General features: G+C 43.2%; 2 protein-coding genes across 4 annotated transcripts in view; both read left to right on the forward strand.

Annotated features, from left to right (window-relative positions):
• LOC310693470 (NAD(P) transhydrogenase, mitochondrial-like) overlaps positions 1–12,059 on the forward strand; it is a 963,907-nt gene that overhangs the window by 625,673 nt on the left and 326,175 nt on the right. The gene's annotated exons all lie outside the window — the stretch shown is intronic.
• FBN1 (fibrillin 1) overlaps positions 1–12,059 on the forward strand; it is a 216,377-nt gene that overhangs the window by 116,339 nt on the left and 87,979 nt on the right. For all 3 annotated transcript variants that reach the window (XM_083475467.1, XM_083475469.1, XM_083475468.1), the window contains exons 18-23: positions 864–917; positions 1,866–1,991; positions 4,375–4,500; positions 5,788–5,907; positions 7,400–7,537; positions 10,936–10,986. In XM_083475467.1, the coding sequence (XP_083331593.1) occupies positions 864–917; positions 1,866–1,991; positions 4,375–4,500; positions 5,788–5,907; positions 7,400–7,537; positions 10,936–10,986 (615 nt within the window). The remainder of the gene's footprint in view (positions 1–863; positions 918–1,865; positions 1,992–4,374; positions 4,501–5,787; positions 5,908–7,399; positions 7,538–10,935; positions 10,987–12,059) is intronic.

Genomic DNA, 12,059 nt, shown 5'->3' on the forward strand with positions numbered 1-12,059 from the left:
CAGATCACTTTCAGGCGAAGAGAATGTATAGACAAATTTAATGATATTTGGAAAGTATTTACTGAAACCACAGTGACTCGTGCACTGATGTATACATGAGGGATACCTATTAACATATAGTTTTGCAACTCTAATTACATTTTAATTTTTTTTTTAATTAATGTTTTATTAAGTTTTATTCTAATTACATTTTAACGTTACTTCGTTATTGCTGCTATTCTCTCTTTTCTTTCTCTATTTACTTTAATCTATTGTAAAATTTTCAATTGCATATATAAGTATTTTTAAAAAGAATCCTGGGAACTATATTTCCCCTCTCAGAGCTGCAATTTTCAGCGCCCTTAACAAACTACAGTTCCCAGGATTATTTGATGGGCAGGGAGCCATGTGCTTTGAATGTACAGTGTGGGTCTGCCCGGCTAGACATGAGGTGTGGGAATGGTGGACGTGGTTTTGTCCAAAACAGCTGGCAGGCCCACTTCTGAGGCCCAGCTGGCCTAATTTGGCCCACGGGCCAAAGGTTTCGCACACCTGTTCTAGACTGATTTCAATTTAGGTGGGAGCAGCAATGTAGCTTCAGACCGGGTCACCAGTTCCAATGTCAAGCAAGGATTATTGGTATTATAAAAGCTCTGTTCTGGCATGGTTGTTTTGAAAGAGCTGAATGCATCTATTAAAGCAAGCTTCCTCAAACAAACTCAGCCCTCCATATTTTTTTGGCCTACAACTCCCATGATCCCTAGTCATCAGGGATGATGGGAATTGTAGTCTCAAAACATCTGGAGGGCCGAGTTTGAGGAAGCCTGTATTAAAGTGTTAAAAATAAGTTGTTTGATTTGATTTGATTTGATTTTTCTCCCCAGAGGAGTACCGTGCCCTTTGTAGCAGTGGCCCAGGCATTACAGCAGCAGGAACAGGTATGGTTGTGCAAAACCAGTGGGTATTGGCATTATTTGAGGAAAGGATTATATAAACTAATGTGATTACTAATAATTGTAATAGGGAAGGACCATAGCTCAGTGGTAGATAATCTGCTTTGCATGCAGAAGTTCCCAGGTTCAATCCTCACCCTCTCCAGGTAGGGCTGGGAAACATCTCTGCTGCCAGTTAGCATAGACCAGGGTTTCCCAAACTTGGGTCTCCATCTGTTTTGGACTACAATTCCCATCATCCCTGACCATTGGTCCTGCTAGCTAGGGATCCTGGGAATTGCAGTCCAAAAACAGCTGGAGGCCCAAGTTTAGGAAACCCTGGCGTAGACAATAATGGACTAGATGACTCAGTATAAGGCAGCTTCCTATGTTCCTACTGTTCTGAAAGGATAAAAAATTAGGGATGGACAGATTCATCTCTTATTTCTGGGTATGTGCACAATTTCACATGGGTTTATTCATAAGTCCTTTGCCTTTTTTGTATTAATCTGTGGTTTTTTTTAAGAATTAAAGAACACACGAAACTTCATATTTAATTACCTTTTTAAATTTATTTAAAAGAGAGCTGGTGTTGAGTAGTGGTTAGAGTGCTAGTGTAGGATCTGTAGACCAGGATTCAAATCCCCACTCTGCCATGAAGTCCAGTGGGTGACTTTGGGCCGGTCAATGTCTCTCAGCCTAACCTACATCACAGGGTTGTTGTGAGGCTAAAAAAAAGAAAGGGGGAGAAGTATGTGTGCCACCTTGATATCTGTTTTGAGCCAAGAAATGGAGCACAAAATTTGGAGAAGTGTGAATTCTGAGCCATATGTTGGTCCGGGTGGGAGTAGAGTGGAATACAAATTAGGGCCAGTTTGCTTGAAAATATGGACTAAAGAAAATGATCCTCCATCAGGGTGAGAAATAAGAATCTTGACACCTTCTGTTTCCTAGATATCAACGAATGCGCACTGGATCCTGACATTTGCCCCAATGGAATATGTGAAAACCTGCGCGGAACCTACAAGTGCATCTGTAATTTTGGGTACGAAGTGGATTCATCCGGGAAAAACTGCTTAGGTATGAAGTTTCCTATATTACTATCTAACACATTCCTGTATGGTGCCTCATTGTTCTGCTTTAGTTCCATCTAGTGTTTCTGAGTTGTCTATCTGGTTTCTTCCTGGTATTTTAGCTAGCTTCTTTTCCATCTTTGTAATCCTGTCTTCCTAGTTATCAGACGGCCAGATACTAATTCAATCGCCATATTTTGGAGGGTTCCCCCACCCTCATGTAAAATAGGCTGGAGGGATTCTGAATGGTGGGGAAGGGTGTAGCTCACTTGTAGAGCATCTTTGCTTCATGCAGACAGTCTCAGGGTCAACCCCTTCCATCTCCAGGTAAGGCTGTGAGACATTCACTTTGTGAAACCCTGGAGAGCCCATTTTTCTTTCTCTTTTTCATTTCTTTATCAAAAAGATTTATGAAAATAATATAATAGTATGATAATGTGTAAAATATAACAAGTGTAATTCAGTTTTTTTTTTAGAATATTCAGAAGTCTAATTTAGGTCTTTCTAAATTTCTTGTCTTCTTTTTTAATTTTGTTTGTTTGTATGGGATGGGATATAAATTGTAATATAGTATATTGTTGTATAATTTTGTGAAATATGTTTAATAAAGGTTTTTTAAAAAATAATTGTAAAAAAAGAAACCCTGCAGAGCTGCTGACAGTCCGTGTGAGCAGCACAGAGCTAGATGAACTGGTGGGTATGATTCAGCATAAGGCAGATCCCCATGTTCCCTATGGTTTTTAGACTCAGGCATCCCCAAACTCAGCCCTCCAGATGTTTTGGGATTACAACTCCCATGATCCCTAGCTAACAGGACCAGTGGTCAGGGATGATGGGAATTGTTGTCCCAAAACATCCGGAGGGCCAAGTTTGGGGGTTCCTGGTTTAGACTCTTGCTTCAGCCTCCTGTTGCTGTTACATTTCAGGCCATTTTCTGCAGTGCACCTGCTCTTTTCCTGAAGCCACACTGTGAATTGCATGGACTGACTTGGAAAAGGAGATGCAGGCTGGCATGTCCTGTTCTTGGATAGTGTGTTGGATTGGTCAGCCTTTTGTTCCCCTTTCCATTTCTTCTGTTTTGGTTTAATCCTTTTTTTGCAGCACCTGTGATGTTATGGCTACACTCTTCCCAAACTGATTGCTGACTACCCTACAAGCTAGCATTTATGCTTTAAATCAGTGGTTCACAATCTGCAGCAATGAAGCAGATTTAAAGAAAGAGTTCTTACCAATTAGTTTATTCAGTCATCACAGTGAAAGACAAAGGAATGCAGTCTCTCTCCAGATCAGTGGTTCCCAACCTTTTTTGGCCATGCCCCACCTAGGCCTCTCTAAAATCCTGATGCCCTCTCCATGACATATAATTCTTATTATTCAAAAAGTGAACTCCTATTCACATGGAGGAAGCCTAAAAGGTCATTAATTTGGTCTAACTCATTCTCAAATTGCCCCCCTTAAAAATTAAATTGCCCCCCTGTGGGGCATATGCCCCACGTTGGGAACCACAGCCTTAAATATTCTGTATGTACCCCTTTAGATGCTTCTTTCTCTGTGTGTTTTTCAGTGTCTGTCCACATGGATGTATTTGCTCCAAAACAGAAGTTAGTGTAACCCAGCGTTACCCAACCTAGGGCCCTCCAGATGTTTTAGATTCCAACTCCCATCAGCTCCAACCCACATGGCCAAGTCAGGAATGAGAGGAGATGTAGTCAGAAACATCTAGAGCAGGTTTTGGGAACCTTTGGCCCTTCAGATGTTTTTGACTTGCAACTCCTGCCATCCTTGACCGTGGGGCATGCTGGCTGGGTCTGATGGGACTTGGAATCCAACAACAAACAGGGTGGTGTAGACTGAAGAGAACCATATGTTCCATTTAATTTAAACTTGGTGCCTGAAGTGGAGTAGAATGCCATCCCCCACCTTTTCAGGTGGAACTATAAACATCCTACTTTGATAGGGGGCAGAGGTTGATTTGGCCTTGGGAAGACTATATTCCAGTGTTCAACTGACCCAATGATTGCATATCTTGCATATCATCCACATGGTATTAGAAAGCGTGATGGCATTGCAAAAGAAAAATACACTTATTATGCAATTCCCTTTTGATGGCACAGAGTTTCTTGTTGCTGCTTTAGTTACAGGGAAATATAAATTTTCCTGCCAGAGGTGGGAAGTTGGGGAACTAGTGCTGTAAACTACTAAAAGTCCTGATACTTGTTCCTTTTCCGGTGATTTAATATTCAACTTTCTCTTACAGAACAAAGGGAAACATCCCCATCAGTGAAACATATCTGCTTGTAAAAAAAAAAAAAAAAGTTTTCTTTTATGGCTTCCCATGAGAACAAAATCTTATTTAGTCTCTCTGATGACACTCTTAATTGTTTTTGCAGACATCGATGAGTGCTCCTTGAACCCGCTGCTTTGTGACAATGGACAATGCAGAAACACCCCTGGAAGCTTCACTTGCACATGCCCCAAGGGATATGTATACAAGCCTGATCAACAAACATGTGAAGGTAATTGAAAACATCCCTTTATGTTATAGCTATTCTGAGCATCAGGTATTTTTTTTAAAATCACCCTATCTCTGGAGTTATATTTGGATCAAATAAAATGTGGGCTTATTTGCCAACATTAGGGATGAATTCCATTTAAGGCAGACTGGAACTGTTGTATTTTTATAAGTATGCCATGAGACTTTTGACTTTGTGTATTACACTCGGGGGTGGGGATATATAATCTGCATTCCCAAAGGATATTTCGGGTGGGAATTTAGCTGCAGCTAGGTGTTCAGTGATCCCGGGGAATGGGAAGATCTGGTTTCACATCCTAGAGGACTATTGGACTCAGTGGGCACCAATGAGCACATTGCTGTCCTTCAGCCTTGGCTCCCCAGTTTTAAATGAGAACAGCTGAGATTAGCCTTGTAGGATTGTTGCTGGAACGACTAAAGCAAGGTCCCTTGAAACTTTGGGGTAGGCAGTGGACTGTGTGTGAAGAGTGCATAGATTTGCATTTTTACTGTACGCATAAAGTAAAGTTTGAATTTATAGGGTTATTTTTTATAGTACACAGGTACCTTGGCATGTGCATGGTGCTTCTGCGTTTTCAGGCTACCCTAAGTACAAGTTGAAACCTATACAGTAAATTGGAGCAATGGGACCATTTTACTTGCAGGATTACCTTACCCTCATGTATGCTCACTTCAATTTGCAGAACTGTAACTCCTACCGGAACCGCACAATACTTGTTCTGCACTTGTAAGAAATCAATATTTTAGTATTTCAGCACCTGCACTTTGGAACTCCCTGCCTATTGACACCAGGCAGAAGCCTTTGCCTCTGCTGTGTTCTTTTTGGCACCTGCTTAAAACATTTTTTGTGTAAGCAAGTCTATACACGCACATAGAGTGCTGGCATGTGTTTTGATTTCTTTTTGCTACATTTGATCATTTTTGAATATTTTTGAATATCAGCTTTTAATTGTCTTTTATTGATCATTTTAATGCTTTTATATTTTTATAAACCGCCTAGAAGTTTCCTTAGAATCAAATGTTGTGAAATAAATAAATGCGGCTTGAGGGTGCAGGAGACAAATACATTCCAAAGGCAGAAAATTTTGGGATCAGTGATCTGTCATCCTATGGGTGGGTTTGCCACAGGTGGATTGTGGATTCATAGCCACAATCTACAAATCTACAAATCTCTGATTCAGCAAGAGAATCCTTTTGTTTCTAGATGACCAGACAGAAAGGAGCAATCTGAAGCTTTGCTGGTCACTAATTCTCACTGTTTCTCTTCTAGATATTGATGAGTGTGAATCCAGCCCCTGTATTAATGGCGTGTGCAAAAATATTCCTGGCTCTTTTGCCTGTGAATGTTCCCCTGAAAGTACTTTGGATACAACAAAAACCATCTGCATTGGTAATTTCTTCTTCTGAGCTGTCTTTATTGGCTAGAAAATATTTTTCTTATAATTGACATACATATATCTTATTCAGTTTTCAGGAAGCTTTTGAGAATAACCATGAAATAAAAGTGAAATAAATTTAAGAGTATTTCAATCATTGCTTCACTGTTTACTTGAGCATATTAAAAAGTGTCTATAGAGTATCCTTTCACATTGCATTAAAAATTGTAGAGGAGGTATTGTAGTGAATCAGCAGATAATGAAAGACTGACCTGACATTCTGAGCTGGAAGGAGAAGAGGTGGCAACTTTATAAAGTTGCTGTAGTTTGGGAATAGATGGCAGGTAGCTGGGTGTGGTAGCATCAGGCCAAAGGTCCCCCTAGTCTAGCAACCCACAGGCAGACCTGAGTGAAATAACAGACTCCTTGCTTATAATCCCCAGCAGCTGGTATTCAGAGGCATCCTGCCTGTAGTACGGGAGGAAGATGCCAAAAGACAGACAGGGCCGTCTTTAGCAGATGCGGCGCTGCAGTGCAAATATCCGCCCAGTGCCCCCAAATTACCATGGATAGTGTCAGTGGCGTAGCGTGGGGGGTGCAGGGGGGGCGGTTGCACCGGGTGCAACATCTGGGGGTTAGGGTTAGGGGTTGCAAATCCACGGGTTAGGGGGCGCAAATTACTTGCCTTGCCCCGGGTGCTGACAACCCACGCTACGCCACTGGATAGTGTGGAGGGGGAGAAGCGCACTGCCAGCCATAGAGGTGGCGCAACTCTCCCCCATACTGCTGTGGGAGAGCAATCCCTGCAGAGGCTTGGGAGGGAAGCTGCGTACCCACCAGCCATATAGTTGGCAGGGCGCAGCTTACATCCTAAGCCTCTGCGGGGATTGCTCTTCTCCCGCGGAGGCTTGGGAGGCAAGCTGCACGCCTGCCAGCCATATGGTTGACGGGGCGCAGCTGACAGGTGTTCAGGGGAAGGGGAGGCCGCCGGCAAAGCTATGAGGCCCCCCACTTGCTGGGGCGCGCCTGAGAGGCCAGCTCCCTGGCGCAACGCACCACTAAGCCCTATGGGAAAGATGGCTCTGAAGACAGGAGCTGATTTTATATTCTCAAAAGCAATAAGGAAGCTCCAGACTAAAAGACTGGAGGGTGTTGGCAACATTGTTGGCACCCGTCTGTCTTCAGAGACAATGGAGTGAACCTCAAGGGGTGAAATCAAACTGCTGCGTTAGCAGCACCGAAGTGAACTCCCCGGGGTGCAAGCTTGGGCAGTGTGCATGGAGGTCTTGGGCTGCCCAGATGACAAGACCCCTATCTCTGTCTTGCTGATGTGGTCCAAAGGAAAGCAGAGGGAAATGTTTGCCACCAGCTCAACCTTTCTTCCTGGGTTGGTTTTTATGAGGATAACTGAGTTAGTTTTCACGAGTATTCACTCACCCTGGGTAAAGATATTTGAATACATTGCTAAATGGCAACATCTTGTTTTATTTTTATTTACCTTTGCAGAGACTGTTAAAGGCACGTGTTGGCAGACCATAGTGAACGGCAGGTGTGAGATCAATATCAATGGGGCCACTCTGAAATCTCAGTGTTGTTCCTCGCTGGGTGCTGCTTGGGGCAGTCCCTGTGTTCCATGTGAACGAGGTAAGACCATTTTGCTGTGTCCTTGGCAAATTATTATTTGGAGCATTAGAAGAAAGCATCCAATAGAAAGGGCAAAATCACCTCTGGGTGTTTTAAAGGGGGGGCAGTTGGATGATCATTTGCCAGGCAGGGTTCAAGCCGAGCCCTCACTTTCATGACATGACAAAGCCCTAGAAAATATGATAGCGGTAATGGCTTTGAGCTTACACAGACTATCTTCCCCTCATCACTTAAAAGTCAGCAGTGCATCTAATGATGGCTTTGTTCCTGTCTGCTGGTTTCAGAATTGTTTTTACAAGCTTTTTCAGATAAGTCTTTTGGGGGGTGAGTGGGATGTACCTGAGCACAAGTTAGTATTCTTAACACTTTGATTATGAACTCTGGCAAAATCACCCAAGAAATCTTGGTTTAGAAGGAAGGATTGCCGGGTGAGGGGATGCGACTAGAACCCCAGCATATGCCTCATCAGAAATGCTGAGTCTTCCTGAAACTTTCTGCTGATGAAGTACCCTTTTCTGATCAGCTCATCTGTCTCAGTCCCTGGAATGTCTGTTTATTATGGAACCCAGGTACATTCCAAAGGAGTTTGGGTACATATACTATACTTCATGGACGCGGGTGGCGTTGTGGGTTAAACCACAGAGCCTAGGACTTGCCGATCAGAAGGTCGGCGGTTCGAATCCCCGCAACGGGGTGAGCTCCCATTGTTCGGTCCCAGCTTCTGCCAACCTAGCAGTTCGAAAGCACAAAGTGCAAGTAGATAAATAGGTACTGCTCTGGCGGGAAGGTAAATGGCGTTTCCATGTGCTGCTCTGGTTCGCCAGTAGCGGCTTAGTCATGCTGGCCACATGACCCAGAAGCTGTCTGCGGACAAACGCCGGCTCCCTCGGCCAATAAAGCGAGATGAGCGCCACAACCCCAGAGTCGGTCACAACTGGACCTAATGGTCAGGGGTCCCTTTACCCTTTACCCTTTATTTACTATACTTCATGCAGGGCACTATTGATCTGTTTGAACTGAGTGTGCATCCTAAATCACATCCTCTTGCAGCTGCACATTTCTGGAGAAGCATGGTAATGTTGGGCTGTCTTTCAAGAAAGCTTGTTTTCTGCTATTGATCATCTTCCAAGAAACCCTGGGTGCTTTAATATCCCCCTTGGAAGATCCCATAAGAGTCTGGGTCAGATGTTGTTGTGATCATGGTCTGATATAGTGCATGCTAAATGCATTATTTATTTCATAAAACTTATACACTGCTTGACTGTAAAACACCTCAAAGCGTTTTACAAATGTTTGCTTTGCAGGAAAGTACTAGGAAGCTTGGAACCTTCCAGCTCTGCCTCTTTCATTTTAGTGGCTCAGCTCAATTGCTTAAACTGCAGCTTGATTGAGAGATCTCTCTCTAAGGGTCTATATTAATTCTTAGCATGATTATATTAATTGTGATTAAAAGGGGATGTGCATTACTGTCACACTTTACAGAATACACTGCAGTATTTAGTAAATAATAATAATAATAATAATAATAATAATAATAATAATAATAATAATAATAATAATTTATTATTTATACCCCGCCCATCTGGCTGGGCTTCCCCAGCCACTCTGGGCGGCTTCCAAAAGAATATTAAAATACTATAATACATCAAACATTAAAAGCTTCCCGAAACAGGTCTGCCTTCAGATGTCTTCTAAAAGCCTGGTAGTTGTTGTTCTCTTTGACATCTGGTGAGAGGGTGTTCCACAGGGAAGGCGCCACTACCGAGAAGGCCCTCTGCCTGGTTCCCTGTAACTTGGCTTCTCGCAGGAAGGGAACTGCCAGAAGGCCCTCAGTGCTGGACCTCAGTGTCCGGGTAGAACGATGGGGGTGGAGACGCTCCTTCAGATATACTGGACCAAGGCCATTTAGGGCTTTAAAGGTCAGCACCAACACTTTGAATTGTGCTCGGAAACGTACTGGGAGCCAATGTAGGTCTTTCAAGACCGGTGTTATGTGGTCTCTGCGGCCGCTCCCAGTCACCATATATTGTTGCAGACCACCTCAATCTTCACAAACGATGTGAGATTCCAGAGGTTGCATGCATGCTTTACCCAGGGCCTGTGCTTTCTTTTGGATGATGAGGCAAAGTGGAGACTGTGGTGTCTTTATGATACATGGTTTATTTACACATATATACAGCCTGAGTCTAGATGGAGAAATTCAACACATTATACTCCAAGAGGCTCACTTGCTTCTCCCATAGGTGCAGCAGACTTGGGTCTAAGAACAGAGAAATCAGTCGTGGTCGCTGTCTCTTTATTACCGCCTGTTCCCCTGAGCCTACATGGTGCTCTTTGTTCTCCTTCTTCCTCCTTGTTGCCACTAGCCCAGTGAAACTATTCCTCTCTAGCCTACATAATCCAAACGGAAATTTTAAACCTTTTTTGTCTCTGTCCACTAACACACAGCTGGAGAAAGGGCTCCCCCCCCCCCTTGCTGTCTGGCACCGAATGTCTTGATGGCTCATTTTTTGTTAGATTAATGACTCGGCCATCTTCAGGAGATTACCTCATGAGGAAGCTGTCCTGTGTTATTTACAGCTTGAACCCCTACTGGATCTGGGAGTTCAGTGTTTACAATTCAACTCCCTAAACCTAGAATAAATTCTAACAGTTACTAAAACTGGAAATTATGGGTACCTTGCACCCACAAACTCTGGCAAACAAAACTTACAGCAATATGTTAAGGGTAATGCAAGTCAAGTGGTTAAATGTGCCTAACAACCAGCCCTTGTGCACATTCAACAGGCCTTGCAGAAAATGTGCACATTATCTCTCCAGGAAGAGGGAATGGGGCACATTATGCAGAATGGCTGCAGAATGTAGAATATCCATAGGATTTGTAGAGTTGGAAGGGACTCCAATGGTCTTGCACATTCCCAAAGACTAGTGGGAGATTATGTATATTTATCCAGGAAGTGTGCACAGTTTTCCATGGGTGGATGTGTACCATGACAGGTTGTTATACACATTACCTGCTCAACTTACATTACCCCTAACATATACATTGCATACATGATAATTTTGTAATGTACAAAGGGGCCTTAAGCAAACATACCACATAAATACTGTGTAATAAGTGGGTTTAGTCTTAACTTTTTATTAGAGCACTAATTGTCTAAAGAGAACAAAGTGAGACATACTTATGAGTATATATGCTTAATATTGCACTAAGAATCACTGTTGTGTCCCTTATTCATGCTGCAGCCCTTTCCTTTAACTGTTATTGCTCATTTAATTGTTGTTATTTTGGAAGTTTCCATGCAGAAGAGGTCTGATCTGTGTTTCAGATGCAGTTTCATGTTCAGCGAAAGAAATTTGAGCTTTGGACTACAGTGTTCTTTGCTTCTCTTTTATAGATCCAAACTGTCCGAGGGGATTCTCCAGGGTAAGAGGAACACAGTGTGAAGGTATGTATTATTGCTCTGGAACTGGAAACATGTTAGTGGAGAAACAAAAAATTCCGGTGCCATTTCTCACATTGCTACGGAAGATCACAGTGTCTAACAAATCTTTAGAGCTTGGATGAGGAATTAGATCTGGCCTGGTAGGCAGGATCCTTATCTTGTCCAGCTCTCCTGTGAACCAAATTTGACAGGTGGGCAGCCTAACGCTGCAATTACCTGGTTTTGTCCCTGCAGATGATCATTGGGCATAACGCCACTCATGGAGCTATGGGAGCTCCAGCAATCAGCTGGTTGTTGGGACTTGTATATGCCCATGTGCATGATCCTCATATTCTTTTGCATGCATGGTACAGGACCTGCAACACACAACCCTACTTAGAAACTTTTTAGGTTTACAAAGGCTGCTTAAACCCCATTGACATCAATGAATACTGGCATGTTAATTCAAGGAACTGGAAATAAAACTGATGGCCATGCAATCTCCATAAAGATGTGATCATGCACACCTCCATGCCCCTCTCTTCCTGCAAGAGTAGCAACCATCCATTTCTCAAATAGCTTCAGAGGAGAAGGGTTTGATGTGAGAAGTTGTGGTGTGACACCTAGGGCTGCAAAAATATCTAGGGTGTGTTGTGTGACCAATGGTTTGCACGCACACATAGAATCAGGCTGTAGACTGCCCTTCGCCTAATGCATGTGATATGAAAGTATTACTGCACTGGGAGTTGGGGAGAGAAGTGGGGGAGAGCTGGCAAATAACCCTTGAGATCTATGAAAAACAGATATGCACTGGGATCTAGGAGAAGCCATCATGGTGAACAAGGTCCCATGGCAGTTACACCAGCGGTTGGGGAATAGGAGATGAAGCGGAAATGCTCACTGAAGAAGTGAACTGATAAAAAGACCGATGTGATAAAGGCATGGAAAGCAGTCATGAGAAAGGCTAAGAAGGCGCTGGTGGGGAACCTTGTATGGTCCAGCAAGCCAGAACTTTAATTCCCTGCACCCCACAGGCCGAATTTGTCAGGTGGGTAGCACCACTCATCTCAGGTGACTGAAAAGGTGGGTTGTCCCAT

The sequence above is a fragment of the Podarcis liolepis genome, assembly GCF_965112155.1.
Source record: "Podarcis liolepis genome assembly, chromosome: 14".
Taxonomy (NCBI): Eukaryota; Metazoa; Chordata; class Lepidosauria; order Squamata; family Lacertidae; genus Podarcis; species Podarcis liolepis.